The sequence below is a fragment of the Mytilus edulis genome, chromosome 10 (assembly GCF_963676685.1).
Source record: "Mytilus edulis chromosome 10, xbMytEdul2.2, whole genome shotgun sequence".
NCBI classification, from domain to species: domain Eukaryota; kingdom Metazoa; phylum Mollusca; class Bivalvia; order Mytilida; family Mytilidae; genus Mytilus; species Mytilus edulis.
Window position 1 is genome coordinate 75428120 of NC_092353.1, and position 21823 is coordinate 75449942.

The 21823-nt window shown below is 32.4% G+C and overlaps 2 protein-coding genes across 10 annotated transcripts in view; one reads left to right on the top strand and one right to left on the bottom strand.

Annotated features, from left to right (window-relative positions):
• The window catches only part of LOC139491907 (putative inhibitor of apoptosis), a 396259-nt gene that overhangs the window by 171437 nt on the left and 202999 nt on the right, over positions 1-21823 (top strand). The gene's annotated exons all lie outside the window — the stretch shown is intronic.
• Positions 1-21823, bottom strand: part of LOC139491899 (intersectin-1-like) — a 69102-nt gene that overhangs the window by 24293 nt on the left and 22986 nt on the right. For 7 of the 9 annotated variants that reach the window (XM_071279817.1, XM_071279814.1, XM_071279815.1 and 4 more), the window contains 12 exons: positions 19893-20020; positions 19240-19321; positions 18349-18495; positions 17551-17618; positions 16982-17187; positions 15731-15903; positions 10456-13611; positions 7943-7991; positions 6598-6719; positions 6108-6263; positions 5751-5796; positions 4969-5163 (listed from right to left, as the gene is read on the bottom strand). In XM_071279817.1, coding sequence (XP_071135918.1) covers positions 4969-5163; positions 5751-5796; positions 6108-6263; positions 6598-6719; positions 7943-7991; positions 10456-13611; positions 15731-15903; positions 16982-17187; positions 17551-17618; positions 18349-18495; positions 19240-19321; positions 19893-20020 — 4528 coding nt within the window. Of the gene's footprint in view, positions 1-421; positions 2478-4968; positions 5164-5750; positions 5797-6107; positions 6264-6597; positions 6720-7942; positions 7992-10455; positions 13612-15730; positions 15904-16981; positions 17188-17550; positions 17619-18348; positions 18496-19239; positions 19322-19892; positions 20021-21823 lie in introns of those variants that run through there. The other 2 variants (XM_071279822.1, XM_071279823.1) reach the window with 2 other exon arrangements.

Consider the following 21823-nt stretch of genomic DNA (forward strand, 5'->3'; position numbering starts at 1 on the left):
AAAAATGCAGTACTTGAAACTTACTTTTAATATTTAGTACTATTTCTTTACTTTAAAACTATTGTAATATTTAGGTACTTGTATTTTACAGAACTTGATTTGTACTAAATATTTTGGTACAGAAATAATACAATATTCCATGTTTAAAAATCATAACTTTATAAGAGATTTGAAATAGAAAAATTTTCAAAATGCTGAAAATGTAATGGTTGTAACCAAAAATCTGTAGTACCTAAATTTCAAGTACAAATAAAGTACTGTAAAATATAGGTACCTAAATATTACAATAATTTTAGAGTAACAAAATAGTACTGAATATTAAAAGTAGATTTCCAGTACTACAAATTTTTAGTACAGAAATAGTACCTATGCAAAAGTAGCTGTGTATCTTTGATTGTGACATATATAGCAGAACATCATTGTTCTTAGATTTTAATGAAATTAGCAAATTTTGATACAGGAATGCACTTCATTTGTAAGACTTTTTATATAAATGATATTTTTTTTTATAAATACAGAATATTTCTAGTCCTATTCAAAACAATCTTATAAGGAAAGAATTAGGGAATGTACAGTATTTTTTTTCTATCTTGTGTAAGTGCAAAAAAAAAGGTACTCATGTTTTTTTTCTTCAAAATTCTGTCATACAATTATCTTTCTCTTCACATAATAATGTTATTTCGCGATAAAATCTTTACAGAATTGTTATTTGCAAACATATTTTTATAAGACCTAGTATTCATTTTTTTTTGGTATGAAAAGAAAACATTTGGCCTTGGCTCAAGACAACTTTTAAAATAATTGTTCAGCAGCCTAATTACTATCTTTTAAAAGTGATTGAAATATTCTACATGTGTTGCACATACAATATTTGCATAGCTAAATAAACAATTTTAAACAAAACAAGTGTAATATATCTAAGCTACTCCATACATCTTTATAAACACGCCTTGTTATGTCGTTTACTCATATGAACCAGACCTGCTGAAAATTGCACTTCAAGCCTTCAAAACTACATTTACAAATGTTTAAATAGATTTCTTTTAAATTGTTTACATGAATTCGTTTCATATTCAATAAATTTCTTTAACTGTGTCAATAAGTAAAACATACATGGTAACTGCTTTTCCACCAAGTTTAAATTTCACAATTTTTACGGACAAACTTGATTGTGCTGTTTTAATACACTGATTTCCATGTCCATCTGATCATTACAAATCACATTTTCATTGGGGACATTTTTGATAGTCCTAATTGATAAATTAGTGAGAATAAACAAATACCGCCCACTTTATACTAACTGAGGAGTAGCAGACTTCATAGTATCACATCAATGTATATATATATGTATCAATATCATAAGTCAACAGAGGAGAAACACAATTCTGGCCTTTATCATTTTACAATAAATATAATATTTTACACAGCAGAAGTATATTAATATGGTAATATGCAAGTGAGAAATTATAAGGTAAGAGTGAAGTTCAAAGGTTAAAGGTCAGCTGGTGTCTGACCCACACTTATCGACTGACACTGTTAACAAATCACCTGCCCTTTTCAAAGAAAATCTTAATAAATCATGCACTTAAAATCATCAAGCTGTCTTAATTAATATTTTTTCTAAAAATTTCTTCAGATGACATAAATTTGCATTTTTTTTTTAACCAAAAAAATTAATAAAGTTGTCTCCCCTTCTTTCTAAACAGATTGCCTCCCCTCTAAATTTCCCACAGCCTCCCTTTGAATTTCCCACAAGCATATTACCATTTACAGATGAGTTGTTAACACTGTCAGGTGACTTTTGTGTGGTAATAAGCTTTTCTTGGTTAACTCTGCTTTGCCATGCTTCAGTGGCTACCTTCCTTTCAGAAGTTTATATTTCTATAAATACTTGTGTCATACCACACCGTGTTTCAAGGTCATGCATGATTATTATTGAACACTTCCAAACGTGTTTTACTTCTTAAGCATTAAAAAATATACGACTCATTAGCCTGCAGCTAATATATATAGTATATGCTTTTATTTAAGAGTTCACAAAAAAAAATCTTATTTTTCATAACACTCTCTCTCCCACCTCCCCCAAAAGTAAAAATAAAACATAGTTTCAGTTACAAAGATAGATAAAATACCACAAATATCAAAATTGAAATTGATCTTATTAAACGACTCAAACCGAAGTTTGAAAAATTACTAATTTTGATACTGTAGAATTTAGAAATGAACAGCTAACATGCTGAGCTGAATTTGATTTGTACATGCATTAATTATTGATAAATTGGAAAAAAATATTTTTAACAATATTTCTGAATCAAACCCATCATGCAGTTCTAAATATATAAAATCTCTTAAAGTCCCATTTTTAAAAACACAGAGTATGTGAAGCATGGCAAAGCAGAGGAGACAAAATAATCTGGCAAATAAAAGCATGAGAATGTTTTCTGTCAGACACCACCAACACCTTTCAAATCTTCATTCTGAAAATATAAAAGGGAGGTAAGCATGTTAGAAAATTAGAGAAGATAAAATCCCAATAAGAAAGAAAACTACATACCCATGCTAAAAACCAACTTCCCCAATAAATTTAACCATTGATAGCTTAAAAATCATGGATGATATATCTCATTTCTCCCTATCTAGCTTTTTTCTTTTAACAGTTCTAGCTGGACACATGAGATATCAAAGTTAACACTACACCACAATATGTATATGGTTAAAGGTATTAGAACAAAAGTTATAAAATAAAAAATAAGTTAACTTGATTTTTTTTTTATCCTGTCACCATAAGAACAAATACTTCAACCATAAACAGATATATGTAATCTCCAGTTAGCTGTCTGGTATCAGGGGACATTACTCATAACACTACAGAGAACAGCACATGAAGCAAATAGGTATTCATATGTCTGAAAAAGGGGTGCCCAAATGTATAACTTTTTTTTTGTACCAACATTTAGCAACAACAGAAGCACATTTACAAGTATGCATAAAGAAAGGAAAATAAAAATTATTAAAAGATTAAAATCAAGACTACTTTTTTTTAAGTAGTTACTGTAAAGCACTGTATGGTGTGTCCCCATTGCTTGGGCAGCCTGCATGAAACTTTGACAAAGCTAATTATGTCTGAAAAACTTTAAACCCAAGTTGTATCTCAATTATCTAAATGATTAAGTCCATATTTATCAGCATAAATAACAACAATGGGGAAAAAATAAAAATTTTGCTCTGAATAATGTCTTTTGATAATAAAAAGGCTTCTTTTCTGGTCTCTTTAATTCTTATGAAGATTTGACAAAGTAATTGATTGTTGATGAATCTTAAACATACAGATAGATTCAAAATGTAAATTCCACCACCACCGTAGGAATGTATGATCCCAATGTATCACTTCCACTTCAAAAGCTGCAGGCTAGATAAAAATTATCTGCCTTAAGTAAAAATATGTTTGCAGTTATTGTGTACATTAGACCTTTTCGCTATTTGAGAATCAGTGACAATTGACCCCAGAATCTTCAACATTTGAAAAATTGAAGTCATCCAAAAGTCACATTTCCTTTACAGCATCAAGATTATTTCTATCATGCAGTCAAGGGAACCTTTGAGATGTCAAGTAATGGTCAACACATAGAGATAAGTAAGGTGTATTCTCAAGTATGACCTTCAAAAACCAAGTCACTTGCATGAGATTAAAATTGACGAGTCACTTCCATTGAGTGTATTAATAATCTATATTTAATCTCAATCTAATAAATACAATAAAATTAATTTCAGAACTTTAAAAAATATTTTAAACTATTTATATCATTTTTTAAAGTATCAATTTGTTGAATCCGTTCCTGGCTATGATTTTTAAATGAAGAGAGTCATCTGATACAAACAGAATTATAGAATCTATTTTTACTGTACAGTGAGGTACTAGCCATTTCCATTAAAGAGGTTGGTGCCATAACTTAAGTTTAAGAAAGATTAACCTGTAGTTAGACAATTTGCCCATGAAATAAATGAGCATGGTCAGGCCCGTAGCCAGGAATTTCCAAGGGAGGTTATTTGGACTCACAAACTCGACTTTAACAGTCACAATTCAAACAGAATGTTGACTTTAACAGTGCTTATTTGTTTTCAAGGGGGGGTTCGTCCGAACCCCCCAAACCCCCCTGGCTACGGGTATGATGGTCATATATAGATGTGATTCAAAAGCCCATTCTAATAAGGACAAATAACATAACATCAACAATTTTCCTCTATGATTGATTCATCGTTGGTGTTAATGCCACATTCACACTATTGTATATATGCGGCAGTCAGTTTTAATTGATGGAGGAAGTTTGAGTGTTGAGTGGGCACCACCAACCTTAAGTAGCAAAACTGACAACCCTGGTCAAGCAAGATTGTAGTTAAAGGTGGTTCCCAACACTTTCACTAAAATTAATTTGGCTACTTTAATTTTCATAAAATTTTGTCAAAGTATTTACTTTGACCCTTTAACAAAAATATATTTTTTTTTTTAATTTTGAACCAACTACACTGGTTATATAGTAGTTTGACAAACACCAATTTTGATCATTGAGAAGCTTAATATTCCTTTTACAACACAACCTAATTTAAACGTTTAGCTGAATTTAGAGTTATCTCCCTGTAGTGTTAGGTACCACCTGCCACATGTTGGTTTTCAGCTCACAACCTTAGTGTTGACAGGCTGGTGATATAGTAAAATAACTACTTTGACCATTTGACCGCTAGTGGCACATGCAGTATTTTTAAGTATATTTTGATATCAACTTTGCAAAGGCAATATGTGTAGAAAGAAGCCTCAGCTAAAGTCCTTTCTAGACATTAAATGACATGGTCTCATCCCATCATGAAAGGGCTGATTTCTTTTTTTTTTATTTTAACTTGACTTACATATATTACCTTGTGGAGGTGAGGTGGTCAGTGGTTCTGCATAATTTGATGTTATACTTGACTTACATGTATTATCTTGTGGAGGTGAGGTGGTCAGTGGTCCTACATAATTTGATGGAAACATTCCTTCTTGTCCGTTCACTTCCCCTTTCCACCAGTTAGGGTCGTCTTTATTTAAAACATTTATAACAGAATCTTTGTGGAATGTTAATTCGTCTTCGTGTTGTGCATTGTATGGGTAAACAGCTAACACTTGCTCAACTGAAAATAAGAAATTTGAAAATATATTTAGAAGAAATTAGAGTCAGTCCAATTTTTCAGTCCTAGGTCTTGAATCTGAGTCTATGGGATACTTAAAATACTTCAATATGAGACCAACAAATCAAATCAAATCAAAGTTTTATTTATTGTCGATACATTGTAAACAAAGTAACACAAGCTCTAGTAATAATGTCAATAGTTGGTTTGACAATCAAGTATAGCAGATGTATTCTACTATTGGTGAATTGCTTACAAATCTGCTATTGTGTGATGTTTTATCATTTGATATAGTTTATCAATGTATTCTATAAGAGTACCACCACAGGTGTCATATATAGAACAGAATCTACCCTTCCAGAGTCTGCTTTTTGGAAGGCTTTGAGTTGCTCACACTTGAAATAGTTTGTATATATTGTTTTGTGTCCTGTTGTTTTTCTTTTGGTTATCTTTTTTTGTTTTTTGCCATGGAATGTGATTTTTTTGTAATTTTTATATCATCAATGAGTCTACGTTTGTCATGTATATTATATTCAGACTTAAAGAGTTTATCCTCATGATAACAAAACTATACTTCTAGTAGAACTTACTAAATGATGGTTGTGGCTGGGGTGTGACTGCTGGAGATATACTGGGCTGAAAACAGAAAACGGAAAAGTCAATTTTGCTAATTATGAATATTTTTTTACTAAAGTTTTGTTGCAGAGATTAAAATTTATCAGCTGTTTATCTGGAGAAAGTTTTTTTGTTTACATTGAAAAAAGCCTTTTAAGTTATACTGATAATTTTCTTCATAAAATAGAAAGGATGCTATTTTTATAAGTCCATATCCAAACAGAATAGAACATTTATCAAGCATAACATTATTTTTGGTCTTGACATATCAACTACCATCAGTACAAAGTATATCATTATCTTTATGACATTTTATAGATGTCAATACATACAACTGTAGCAGCTGGGGTAGGTGTCAGACGTTGGTCTTGTTCTGGTTTTTGACCTTGTAGAGTATTATCAGGTGTTGAGCGAGATCCTCCTGAGGCTCCCAAAAGTTTGACGTAATTTGCTGGAAACCATCCAATTTTCTTCTTTTGCCCTCTAGCCTGAAAATGATAATGTTTTAATATTTATTGAGATCTCATCTAGAAACAGGCTGAAAATCACAATTTTCCAAATTACATTACTTTAATGTTGGAAAGAAAAGAAATTTCTAAGATTTAGTATTACATGAGCAAGTGATTACAATTTACAAAGGGAGATAAGTCATAATTCTAATTCTCCTTTTCCCTGATTATTGGGATTTTCCTTCCATTCCTATATTACTATACACTACTATATATAATTCCCTGTTTATCCAACTACTTTTAATTTTCTTCTTTACTTAATTAACCCATATCTAGCTTTTATAGATAATTATCAAAGGGAAGTAACTAATACCTGTAACTCTCCTTCCCACCATCCACTGGGACTTTTCTTCCGTACTTGTATCACCTGACCTGGTTGTAAGGACAACTGTTCTGGACCTGTAGCACTGTACGCTGCTATCACTGATGCTATTTCTGTAAAATATATAAATAAAAACAACTGTCAGGTATTCATCAATTAGACAAATATGATGTAATTAAATCAACCAAGCAATAAAAAAGACCCCCCTACCCCTGAAATCTTTTACCTAAAATTCAGATGTCATCTTCACTAATAAAATATGGTTTTAAAGCTTACATATCAAAGTTCTCTGAGTCAGACATGCTGTGTATAAAGACAACCTCAATGATATACACCACCTTTCATGTAAATATAGAAGGTGCCTCCGTGGCCGATTGGTCTCAGTAGTTGAACTATTGAGTCACTAGCCTGTCAACACTGAGGTTGTGAATTTAAATCTTGTACTTGGCAGATATGCTCGACTCCAATCTTAATAGACTAGGATTGTTACCGTAGTTTTCCTATCGAAAATCTGTGGTTTTGTAAGGGCTCTCCAGCTTCCTACGCCACAAAATAACACAATAGCGCTGAAAGTGGCGTTAAACACCATTCAATCAACCAATCTAATGTAAATATTTACAGGGTAATTGCATGTGATAAATATTTTTTTAAGTTCTCTATAGTTACACCCATATCACTTGGTATTTGGTTTATAGTTGTTTCATTAGAAATAATACCACATCTCCTTTCTTTTTCTTATAAAATGTGCACTTTTTATCATTTCCATAGAAAAATTTAATTTAAGCTTTGTTTGAACTACAAAATATTGTGGATATCCATATAATTTGAAATTCCTTACTGTTTAACTTTGCACATATATTTGAAACATCTTCACTCAATAATCTCTTAATATTTTTATACTACAATTTATAAGATTACTATTGTCCTTTACACCTTTTTTCCCTAAATACTTCCCAGTTTCAGGTACAGTATATTTTCATTATCTTCTCATAACACGAGAAAAAATATCCAAAGTATTAAACTTAAGTCCTAATCATGATTGTTTTTTTAATATTAAGATGTCTCTTTCCACCAAAACATCTTTTCAAATTCTTGTATATATAGATATAAAACATACTCGCAAACCTAATATTTTACTGAAATTGAGATTTATTTTTAAAAACATACTGAACTGAAAAAAGACAACAATCTATGAAAAATGCTATTTACTATTTTTCTTTTAAGAGCGTTTATCCTTTTGATTCAATTTATCAAGATTTCGTCATTTATCAAGATTGTGTCGGATGAGTTTTACCGGAAACAGAGACAATTTACATCCTTTTTTACAAGTACTGACCTGGTTTTTTAGGTGCTCCTGCCTTCTGCTGTGCAGTTTGTTGTGACTTCTAAAAATATAAACAGGATTAAAATCAAATTTCCCTATACATTGTACATGTGCATACTTAGTTTCACAAGTAACTACTTCCTTTCACAAATAATTACCTGATTTATGGCGATTTATTGTACTAATTGAATGATAAATTTCCTTTCACAACAAGAACTACAAAGAAAGGCATTTAAACATTTTGTAATTGACTTTTATAATCAGTTGAAAAATAAAATTACATCATATAGTATCTTGACACGTTGCAGTTAGCATAGAATAAGGTTAAAAGCATTAGAAAAGGGAGGATATATATTGTATCTTGTTTTGAAAATAAAATAAAAAAATCGTGATAAAAGAATTTGTCCCTCTGTTATAAGACTGGCAGCTAAAAATCCAAACAGGTCAAAGTTTAGTTTGTGGCCATAAACTGTTGACACTCATAAAAATAAGAATAAGAGGTGAAGGAGTAGATGTTGCCAAGTCAGCAATTATACTTATAATCAAGTGAAAATTTCCTTATAAGATTCATATTGAACATGCATTCAGAAGTTAAGTGCAATAAAATTGAGAAAGGAAATGGGGAATGTGTCAAATCGACAACAACCCGACCATAGAACAGACAACAGCAGAAGGCCACCAATGGGTCTTCAATGTAGCGACTACTAGCGAGAATTCCCGCACCTGTAGGTGTCCTTCAGCTGGCCCCAAAAAATATGTATACTATGCATGTATTATTTTTTTAAGAGGAATAGATTTTCATTACATGTACTAAAATAGCATTTAACAAGTAGACTGTTCTGAAGCAGGAGGAAAAAAATAAGGGTTTCCTTCAATCCATTTATTTTTCTGTGAGTTTTAAAATAGAATATTTTCTCACGTCAAAAATGTTCCTGGTAAATCAGGTAAAGGGAAATTTTGTCTTGTCAAAGGAAAAAATTCTGGTCATCTTAAATAGCCATTTTTATTTTTTCAAGTGTTAATGTCGCAAAACTATTATTCTACAAATAACAATAAATTGTACCGTAATTTAATATCCACCCACACTTTTGTTTGACTTAGATAGTATATTCAATATTTACGACTCATGATAAAGTATCAACAGATTTTAAGTGTCATATAAAACTTTCAAACATAATTAAATTAAATACACAACTTTAATCTAATACACTTAAACTTGGAAGATACAGATTTCAAACCACTTCTCCTTATTTTTCGTATTCAAGTACAAATTCAAGTATTATAAAAAAAAATACAAGCTTTTTCAAAAGGACTTAGCTTGTTTGCAAAAACTATTTAAACCCCAAAAGCAAGTAACCATAAAAATACAAACTTTTTGACACTTATATGCTTATAAGAAACTTAATATCCACAAAAAAAAAAAAAATACTGGCAGTTTTACGATTAAACAAATTCCATGAGTTGCTTTGGAAACTTCATCAATAGTTGCAATTATATAATTAACAAAAAATTGGTGTAGACTGCAATTTGATGCATAAGATTAATTTGAGAGATTCATTGCGATCCTTCAATCAGTTAAAGAGTTTTAGACACAAGGATCTCTGTGCATCTGTGCTTGACAAGGAGGGAATTGAAAACAATCTTGTAACTATGGTGACTGTGGATATTTCAGACTACATGTTTTGCATCATATTATTTCATGGTCTTTAAAGCAATAATGATAATGGTTGTATTTTAAAAAGATAAGCAAGGAGGCATTGTGATCACGAATAGCTTGGTAATGTCAATATGAACAAAAATACTAATTTCCTTCTTTATATGCATATAAACAAATCAATGAAATTTCTTATCAATACATACTAAATCAGAACAATGAATTTATTTATCAAACATATTGTCACAAATATATATAATGAGCAAATCAGCCCTGAAATGAAAATATTTGGTTATTAGTGGAAGCTGCTCATATACCAAATATTTTCCATAAAAATACATTTTAACATGTAATAAAGTGATAAAACAAACAGTGCCTAAAAAGAATCATTTTGAGTGTTAGTTAATGTAAAAACAAAGCTTGTAAATTCCAGCATTGAAGATGGCCTAGTTTAATTGAAAATCCATTCAATTATGAATGGGCAGTTGCTTACAACAGCTAGCATTTGATGTTAAGAGCAAGTTTGGCATGGTTCAAGAGTGCTTCTAACTTTTGTTGCTGGAAGTTAAATTTGCAAAATTGATAATTCAAAAGTAATTAAATTTCTGACTTAATAAACTGAATGTAGACACAATTTTGACAGCAACCCTAAAATTCTACACAACCTTGCATGCTGGCCTCAGCAATAGTCTAGCCATATCCCAACTGCATGCTCCCAGTTAGCTTAATTTAAACACTAAGGTCATGTGATGGATCAGGATAACCAATGGAATGCTTCTAAGATGATCATGTGTGTAATTAGCATAATGAACTTTGACCGTCTGCCTGTGCTGCTGGGAGGTGCAGTGTAGGATATTAAAGAATTGTATACCTGGTCCAAATCTGACACGAAAAAAGTTGACTGACTAAACTGTGTATTGTTCATATCTTCTTGTTCATTTAACCCAAATGTCTTTTCTACATCAGGTTGTTTATTTTCAGTCACTAAAAATTCATCTGGAGTTGGAATTGATAGACTTTTTGATTTCTCTTCTATGTTCCAATCAGGGCCGGGAATCGCATCTTCAAATCCAAGTTTTTTCCTCAATGGAGAACCAACCTCTTCATACATGTTATCATCTTCTGCCGTCAGAACTTTCTCCTCATTAGAATTATCATCTCTGGATATATTGTTAAATGCATTGTTAGCTGGGACTGAAACCGAATTCGGATTTGTTGAAAGGTCATCATTTTTATTTTTATTGGCTACAGCATCTCCAGAATTATTCTCATATTCAGTAGGCATACTATCATATAAACTTGGTTCAAAATCTACACCAAAACTATCCTCATTCCTTGTCTTATCAATTTGCTCAAACTGAATCTGAAAATCAGTACTATCTAACCCTGGTGCAACATTATTACAATTCTCCTTGTCTGTAACAAACTGTCCACCTATTTCAGACTCATCCAATGTTGAAGAAAAACCAGTACCTCCAATTCCTAGAAAATCATCATAAGTCTGGGTTCCATCTGGTTCTGTGGGTTCTAGAGACTGAGTAGGAATATCTATTTTCGGTCCTACCTCAGTTAATATGGTTAAGTCTGGTGAAGTTTTACCACCAATGCCAATAAAATCATCATAAGTCTGTGTGCCATCTGGTTCTATTGGACTGGATTCCTGTATAGGTTGGTCAGTAGTTTTTCTAACATCAGCAGGAAGATCTAGATACATTTTAGGTGTAGTAGAACTGTTCTGAACCCCTACTGGTTCATAAAAATCCCCAATTTCTGTTTGCTCGTTTGACTTACTAGACACTGGTTCCTCATATAATACAGTATCACCAATATTTTCCATTGATTTAGAAAAATCTCCACTTCCTACCGAATCACTCTTTTTTCTAAATGGCCAAAATGACTTCTTAGTCCCTTTTGTTTTTGGATCCTCTACACTTGATAAGTTTTCTACAGATTTTGCTCTTTCTTTCAATTTTTTCTTTGTCCTTCTTTGTGGTATGGGTAAAGAATTATCCTCAGAGTCTGGCAAAGTATTTAATTTTTTCTCTTTTTTATTGTCTGCCTTTTTATTCTTTTTATCACCCCCTTTTTTGTCTTTTTCACTTTTTGTTGGTGTTCCACTACGATCTGGCAAGGCAGGTGGCACATCATCTGCTACAGCACTACCTGAGAAAGGAGATAACTCTTGATCATTCCCTGAAGGTAAATTGTCTCCCTTAAGTGTAACCTCCTGACTAATTTTTCTCTCTCTTTTAAGTCTCTGAGGAGGAAGAGGAGGAGCCTTTTCATCACTAGCTGATTTTTCAATTTCAGAAACATCAAGTTTTGGTGCCTCAGCAACTTGAAATCTGACCTTTTTCTTTGATGGTGCTGGGGGTCTAGGAGGGGCAACATTTTTCGTCTGACCTACTGACACAACTCCTTTTTTGTTGTCTAATTCTTTCCGTGCTGCAATAATTTCAGAAATATCTTCATACATATCTCCATGTGTGTCTTCAACAACTTTTGGTGGAGTTTTAGGTATAACTTCTTCGTATAATCCAGGATCAAAAGTATCAAACTGACCAGTACTGAAACTATCAAACATGGCTGTACTCTGTGCAACTGGTGTAGTGTTTATGTTATCCATCAGGGAAGTTGAAGACGATGTAATGTTCTCTTTGTCATCACAATCAAGACCTATATTAGAATTTTCTTGCCCTTTGTCAAAACTAAATTGTGCACTGTCCATCCCATTATCAACTGGCCAAGTTGTAGTATTCTGGTTTGCTTTATTATTATTCACTTCACTGTCTGTAAAACTTCCAACGTCAAAATTAGCATCAAATTGTTCAAAAGCACTTCCAGTGAATTGATTATCTCCCTTAGTTGCAGTACCTGTACTTCCTTCAGAGCTAGAAATGGTTGGAAAGAATGACTTGACACCGATATTTTCTCCCAGGATTTGGTCACCTGAACTGATGGACATAGGCTGGATAGGAGGAGAAAAGCTTTCGCCAGTTGGGCTAAGCTCCACTGCAGGCAATGTTTGGGCCACAGGATTTTGTAACTCTCCTAAAGAAACAGGTGGAGTATCAGGACTCTCCAATACATCTGAATTATTAGATGATTCACTTTCTTTTCGTTTCTTTTTTGTTTTTTTCTCACCTGACCTTTGAAAGAATTTAAAAATAGATTTCTTTTGTTTTGTTTTGACATTCTCAGCTTGCAGTGTCGTAGGTGGCGTCTGACCAACTGATGACACAACATCAGAATCAACACTTTCATGTGCAATTGTTGATCCTGAAACATTTATATCAACACTATCTAAGGCTGAAGGAACAGTTTCAAAGTTTGCAAATAAATCAACATTTTCATTCTGACCCGACAAATTATCAAAATCGGCAAGGAAATTTCCACTCTGTCCTGAAAATCCACTGGAGCTTGCAAAAGGATCTTGATCGAAACCACTGGTGAAACTTTCAGAATTTGCAATAGCTGAGTTGGCATTTGAAACTCCTGATAATGAAGTTTCAGTTGATAAGGATGTGGTACCAGTCTCACATGCACTGGTACTGATAAGTGATGCAGTGGTACCAGTTTGTGAAGCTGTTTTTGTACCTTCACTACTGGTACCAATGACAGAGTTTTGATCATCATTAGAATATAACTGGCTTTGTGCAAAACCATCTTGATTGTCATCTGATTTACTCATCATATCTGATGATCCAAATCCAGCAAAGGGATCATCGCCAAAATTACTATATGTATTTTGTGTTCCGTCTGGTTTGCCAAACACCTCATTTCCAAATGGATCAGAAGAAAATGGGTCTAAACTAAACTGAGGAGTAGAAAAAGGATCCTCTATAAAAGTGTCATCACCTGGACGAGATATTTGGTCTAATGGTCTAACATTTTCAGGACTAGCCATCTGGTCTATTTGAGTTAGTGTTGGACCAGCATTAGTTTTGTTAAAGTAGATCCCTTCTTTAGATAGCTCTGTAATGGATATACGACTGGCCAGAAGTCTTTGAACACTGGGTAGTGATTCCTGTGAAACAGACAGACATTGTTTCAATGTTTGACCTCTTTTAGGGACCTTGGTCATATGTTATTAACTAATCAGTCCCATCAATCTGAATTTCAGTTCAAGGGATTTAATTTTGGGGACATCAAATTATGAAGTAGATGGCACATAGTGAAGTGGGATTTATTTGCTGTTATGTGTTTACACGAAAGTGCATTTCTTTTCCTTGATCATTTTGATTTTATAAAACTGATGCAGTGGAAAAGTTTGACAAAAATCAAAATAACTAGTGTGCAAAAATATAAATAATTGAAGCTTTATTTTAACGGGTTTGTATTGGAATAAACTTAAAATGAAGATATTGAGTTTTATTTATTTTAAAGCATCTTTTCTCCACAGAATTTTCAAATATCACCATAGAAAATAACATAGCACTGGTTTTCCAAAAAAAAAAAATAGCACCATGGTCCCTATACATTTTATTATAAGATCATCCAAGATACCAGGGTACCACAGCATCAACATGATCAATAGACCAAAAAAATAGGAAAAAAATCATAAATGACCATGACTTAAAAATTACATATATAAACTTATTTAAGTTAAAAGATGACATTAAATAAGGTGCCCTTTATGGTTTTCAATGACAAAAATAAAAAAAATTTGGGAAACCTGTGAAAAAAAATCAATTCTCTCCACAATAGATAGAAAATTCAAGACAACTTTCGAGTTCGATGCATTTCCGTCAAAAACTCTAGTTTAAGTGAACATTATTTGTGCGTTTAGGGGCGTCGTCACTACCATTCTAATGTTTAGGGAGAGGTTGGAAAACTATAATTCTATATTGTACGAAATTATTTGGCAAATTGAATTCTCAAAATTGACAATCAGCACTGATGTCATTAGGAAATTTTCATTAAGTACCTACTGAACAAAGTTTTTTCTAGTTTATCCTGCACAAGGACGATCACTAAGATGCTTGATGAATGTTAACAGTGCAGGGATACAGGCGAGCCCCTCTATCTGGTAAATGACGTCATAAAGGCGCGCATAATTGTTGAGTTTTTTCCGATGACGGATGAACTCAAAAGTGGTCTATTGAAAGAATTTTGTAATTTCTACATGATTATTCTTTGTATGAACAGATCAACTGACAAACCCTTTGTATATTAATCTGACAGGTTTGTCTTTTCCTAACAGATTTATTTAATGAACAACCTTATAGAAAGAACCAAACAACTGGCCTACATCCTTAAAATTTCAGAGAGCACAATAATTATTGAATTCACCAATTACCTACCTTTTTTGCATAATCATTTATATATAATCACTGTCAGTTCCAATTTTGACATACATGAGGAATATCAGTCTTTTTAAAATAATTACTAGAACGCATCGGCGAAATCGCGGACATTTAGAGCTTGGTTGAAAATATGAAAACTGTTGTAGGATTATTTTTGGTAAAATATTTTGTGTCTGAAAAATCCAGAAAATGTATCAAGTCAAAGGAACTTGGAGACAGGGCAGTTCTTTCAAGTCGTCTCCCTTTTTTCAAAAGTCTGTTGTTTTATTTTATTTTTTTTGTTTTCTGTTAAATTCCATGATTTTTGTGTTTCTGCTGTATACTATGAACAAACATATTATAAATGTATTTGCAATTAAATATCAATTCCAAGTTTCTTCTTTGCCGCGATCACTGCTATATTATATAGAGTGTTTATATATGATAGGATTATAATCATAGTACACATGCAGAGTAACGCGAAAATAATTGTCCTGTTCCTGAGTAATTATGAAAGTTTAAAACTGTATGTCTTGTCTATGACTTAAAAGTCTGTCTGATGACAGAAAAATATCCAGACCTCTTTTTTTTCATTTTTCTGCCAAAATAACCCTAACTGTATAATCATAAGAATGGATGATAAATGTGACTATGCATGGTACCTATGGGACACAAAGGCATGATTATCAATTTATTACAGAAGGAAGAGAAGCGACAAACAAAATGAGGTCTTCTCCTTTAATAGTATAGATATTGGAAAATCCCTGTCCTTTCCCCTATTTAGCCTACCTGAGGAATATCCATCTTTTTTACATTAGTTTGTGTGAAAAAAAACCCTGTCCTTTCCCCTATCAACCCTACCTGAGGAATATCCATCTTTTTGACATAATTATGTGGGAAAATCCCTGTTCTCTCCCCCATTGATCCCGTCCACCAATCACCATCCATCTTGGTTACCATGACAACATCATTTTGATTGAAGTGCAGATCACCTGGTTCCGATGACTGGTAACTGTAAACTGCCACATAACATTCTGAAAAGAATTATTACTATTGATTGCTTGGAACAATTACTTTTTATGGGTTTTCTTTTTCAATTTTTTCTTGTCTCTGCTTCTAATCTTAAGATACATGTATGCAACTCATATAACAGAGTCTGTCAATCCTAAAATAAAATAAACCAATCACGAATATTATAGACTTTAAAACATACGATGTTGGAGAGACCAAAAAACTGACCATATCACCAAGGATCAAGTTGCAATGTTAGTTTTAGAGTCAAGTAAGCAATTTACAAAAGATATTTTTCTATAATCATTAAGGCTATCCCAGAACTAGTTGTATGGGTAGTTGGAATGCTCTAAATACTAATAACAAGAGTGTAGGATTCTTATTGATTGATTGGTATTTAACACAACTTTCAACACTTATGCTATAAAGTGTCTTTCAGTTTTTTATTGGTGGAGGAAGCCAGATTGGCGTAGAGACTCAATGACTATCAGTAGGAAAACTGACTATCCTTGCTAATTAAGATTAGAGTCTAGGCAGGATTCGAACTCCCAACCTTTATGATTTGATTTGATTTTTGGTGTTTTAACGTCCCTTTTAAGCACCACATTTAGGCTATTTCATAGCAGCATGTTTTTATTGGTGGAGGAAGCCAGAGTTCTCGGAGAAAACCACTGATCTTCAATAGGAAAACTGACAATCCTAATCAATTAAGATTGGGAGTCAAGTGCACCTGCATGAGCGGGGTTCGAACTCACAACCTCAATGTTAACTGGCTAGTGATTACAGTAGTAACTGCTTAGACAACTAACCTTTATGAGAACTGGCTACTGCTACAGTAGTTGGATTACTAAGACCACTAAGCCATAGAGGGTCGTAAGGTGGTAGCAGGTTCAAAACGATGAAAAATTTAAATTTCTTATTTGATGGTGCAGGTCTAAGCAAAAGAACCTTCCTTACCCCAACCTCTCTTACATTTGATTTTGGAATAGCTTTTCATATATCATGTATTAAAATGTATATCTAAGTACTAAGTTCTGAATCTATTTAATGTACTATACTATTTTCTTAACACAATTTAACATATATATATAGTTTAAATACCTCCTTCTTGCTGTTCTAAGGTAGATGGAGTAGATCTAGCACTATCTATAGTATGAGTGGGCGTTGAGTGAGCACTGTCTATGTTTAGGTGACTTGCTGGGTTAACTGGAGGCTGAGTTGTAATTTCCTCGGCAGCTGCCACCATTTGTTGCGGCGTTCCTCTGGACTGTTCAGTTACATTGATAACAGGGGTTTCAGATCTAGAGCTTGAAATATATCATTTATTTTTTTAAATCCTAAGAAACCAAGACAATTACTTTAGATCAATTGATGTAAAACTGTTTTATCAATAATAGTGTAAACACAATCCAACTTATTAAAGTCACTATTCATATTTTTTTTAGAATCAATTACATACAATAGTAAACTTTCTGCTTAGCTTTTTTTATCATTCTGCAAGTCCTAATCACCTATCGGTTTTCAAAAACACTAACTGTCTCAACTTATACAGCTATAAATTGGCATAGATATTTATAATATCAGAAATAATAAATCAAAAATATTGGTATACAATATTCAAAACAACATAGTTTGTTTTAAAATTTTAAATCTTGATTTGTAAAACTTACTTAGACTGTGATGTATTTGTAGCTATTCCTCCAATCAGTTTAACGTAAGACTTTGGGAACCAACCAAACTGAAATCATTATCAAATACAAAGATATCAATTATGAATCTACACAAAGAAATGTCCAAAACAATATTTGGACAAAAAAGGTTGATTTTTTTATACCAATGCAAGATGTCAATCCACTAAATTCTATCAAGTACATGCATAAACAAACATTTGTATTTTATACTGGCTTAGATAGTCAAGATAAATATTCTGAATTTTAAAAGTTAATTTGTGAAGATTTATAGAACATAATTTTACTACAGTAATAAATAATTATGTTAATTTGTTGATGACAAATAAACCTGGAATTGACCAAATTTGCTTTAAATTAGATAAACATTTTTTGCATTTCTAGGAAAGGTTTGTTGGCTGCTTTTGCATTAAGATTTAAAACACTTATATGTCATGCAAATGAGCACTTTACAATACTCAAAGCCATAAAAACATCAAATTCATTAAATTTCTCAAAGAAAAAGGTTCTAATTTTCAAATTATCAACTCATTGCAAACTAGGATGACCAAGTGGTCTATGTAGTTCTACTACTGTAATCACTAGCCACTCAACACTGAGGATGTCAATTCGAACCTTGTGTAAGTGTACTTGACTCAAATCTAAATTGACTAGGATTGTCAGTTTTCCAATCAAAGGTCAGTGGTTTTCTCTTGCTTCCTGCACACTTAAAAGTGGCTTTAAAAATCCAACAATCAATCAATCAATTAATCATTGCAAAATATATTTGTAATCAATTACCTGTCCATGAAGTTCCCCAGACCACCACATGTCCTGTTGTTCTTTGACCACAATAACATCACCTTTGTTGAAGGTCAAATGATTGTCTTTCTTAGCTTTCCATGGATACAGTGCTTGGGCCTGTAATCCATCAGGGGCTTTCTCTCCCTAAAATATAACAAGTCTATCATTTCTTTCTGTATTAAAATTAAGGTCGTTTTCTATTTATAGCATTTTGCTTGTTTCCATGTAAACAATGCAGACATTAAAACTGTAGAAGTAACAAAAATTGATCAATTGTCAATGTTTTTTTTTCCTTTTCTTTTCATTCAGAATATTTATAAGTTAGTTATCTAGATATCTAAAGGTTGAGTAGCAGAAGAGAAAAAGACATTTTATCCATGGCTGGTCAATTCTATTAAATAATAATGTCAGCTAAAAAACAATTATTTTCAAACTAATTATGTTTAAATTGTAGCCCTTTTTGTGGGGCTATATCTTTAGTCTCAATTGAGCATATACCAATCAGCTACCAACTGATTCAAATCTCAGATTTTAGGATGACCTTGTCATGTTTTCCCCCTGGTGCAGTAGTTTAAAAAAAAGGTGAAGTAAATATGAAACATAAACAGACATATGATACTCAGAATTAAGACATAATTGCTTAACCTTTTCCACAACCATATTTGGGGCATAACTTGTACTTGTTTTAGGATGAAAACCTAGCATGAAAAATATTTCTGGTCATTTTTCCTCCAAATTCTTGACTTTAATATAATAATCATGTGCACCAAGTTTCATGTTGTATTGACCACCAGTTACCATAATATAAAGATTTAACCTAAGTTAATCCAGACCTTTCACTTATACTATAAGGTTTGACAGACAGGAACAATTGAAGTTTGAACTTACCTGTCCAGGTGTAGGGGACGTTATTCTGACTTCACGTACAGACTGCGGCGTTGAATATTCTTCCTCAGTATCGACAGCACTACTAAAAATATCAATAATTCTTTAAATATTTAAATTTGGTGTAAAAAAATCATTCTGTACTAATATGATTGTATATACATTGTAGGTTATATTTCTTGAAACATAGAAAGAATCAGGAAATCTGCCATCATTTTATTATAACCTTGTTGATTAAATGGCAAGTGAATCTATGACCTGATGGCTAAAAGATTTCTCAATAAGCTCAACTAAGAACCAACCCTTTCTGATAATTATAGTAAATAGATCTACATTTCTTTTTAAGCTCAGTAAATCAACAACCTTTTGCAAGTGATTACCAACACAAATCTATGACTGGCTAAAAGATTTCTTTCTAACACAAATCAGGCCATTAGTTTCTCATTTGAAATGTTTTACATTGTCATTTCATGGCCTTTTATTGCTGACTATGCGTTATGTGTTTAACTCATTGTTGAGGGTCGTACTGTGACTTACAGTTGTTAATTTCTGTGTTATTTCGCTCTCTTGTTGAGAGTTGTCTCATTGTCCATCATACCACATCTTCTTATCTTAATATTTAGTAAATCCTCCATCTGTATTTTATTTATCCTGACCTAAATGAGTCTGTGACTGGTTGACTAGAATCTATGTGTTCAATGTAAGCCTCAGGGAACCAGCCAGTTTTACCATCTTTCTCTCCACCTAACCAGCCTGGTTCTGCTCCTGTCTGGTCTGCTAGTAACTGGAAACAAAATGAACATGGTGTTAAATAGGAAGAAATATTCTGATTGTATCATAATTCCTAGGGTACCAGTTTTCTATAATCCTAGTTTAATATGAACACACAATTCCTAATTCTTCTATATATTTTGCATTGATATGTTTAGGTTTTTCCTATTAATATGGATATACTACGTTAGGTAGTAAATGTTATGATATAAATCAAGTTGTTATTTTTTTCAATTGAATTGTTTCATATTTTTGGCAGGGCCTTTTATAGCCTACTAAACAGTATTGGTTTTTATAATTGTTGAAGGATGTACTGATGTCTGTAATTAATAACATTCACTTCATTTGAAATGAAGGCTAGCTGTCTAAAATTGGCAATCATACCACATCTCCTTAATTTTACAAACAAATACTAATGATCAATAAACAATATCTAACAAGAATGTGTCCATAGTACACATATGCCCCACTCGCACTATCATTTTCTATGTTCAGTCAAAACTCTAAGTTGGCATTAAAATTAGAAAGATCATATCATTATACCGGGATCTCCATGGATGAAAATTGAACGATGGAGGAACTGTCACCATCACAAACCGTGTCTACGCCGTACAGTGTAGCGGGGACGAAAGTATTTCATCCCTCCATGTAAGTAATGGTGAACATGCTAATTCATTGCTTATTTAAATTATATTTATTTGGATTTCCATTAAAGAATATCAATATTTTCATTAATTGCCGTTTGCAACCATTCAAATGCCAAGCCTTCATGGTCCCCCCTTAACCGAGAATGACCAAAAGCTGCCATGAAGATCCCCATGTAGTTTTCTAGCTAATTTTGGTAATTGTTATGGGGGTTAAAAATCATTTGGAGCTTATTTTTCATGGACACTGTCAATTACCAGTATGGCAACAACAAAACGATTTGTACGGGTTATGTAAAAGGTTGAAGAGATTTGTTAAGCAAACCTTGACAAATGAAAAGGTTTTTAAAGAATTTAATGACTTCATCTTGCAAATTGATGATATGCAACATGCATTTTTCGAGTCTGAATATAAACCAGGAATGGATGTATCAATTTGATTGTAAACTACAAAATGAATTCGGAATTACGATAGGATATTTCTTCAAAGTAAATATTTAAGTTTTTACTTTTACTTTTAAAGTAATTATATATTAATATTATCGTTACAGCAGTACTCGAGTTATATGAGATGAAATAATATTTATGTTTTACGTCTTATTTTGTACTTCTTAAAAAAAAAAAGGGGGGATGCTGATTGCGTAAGTCAAAATAAAAGCACATGTTCGACTTGTTAAACTGTTTTTTTTGTAACTGGATTATTAATTTATTTATTTAATCTGAATTATCATAAGCATTTGCTGAAACTCAGTCGAATAATTTGATAAATGAATCATCTATCATCAGATAGTATTCTCCTGTCTGGTTTGTTGATCTACCTGTACAAGCTCAGGTACAAGTGATTAGTGATTTTAATCTGGATATCCCTCAGGCGTAGAACTGTATTGGATTATAATATGAAAAAGCCAAAGGGTTATGCAACTACATGCATTTGATTATAATTGCTAAAAAATTGGCATCGGGCTACAAAAAACAATAACAGTTTTGAAAGATGGCGGAAGACAATTAAACGATGGCACAAGATATTTGAACGATGGTGGGGCGCCATTATTAAACAGGCCATAGAAATCCCTGATCATAGGGAACATGTGTTCTAAGTTTCAAGTTGATTGGAATTTAACTTCATCAAATACTACCTTGAACAAAAACTTTAACATGAAGCGGGACAGATG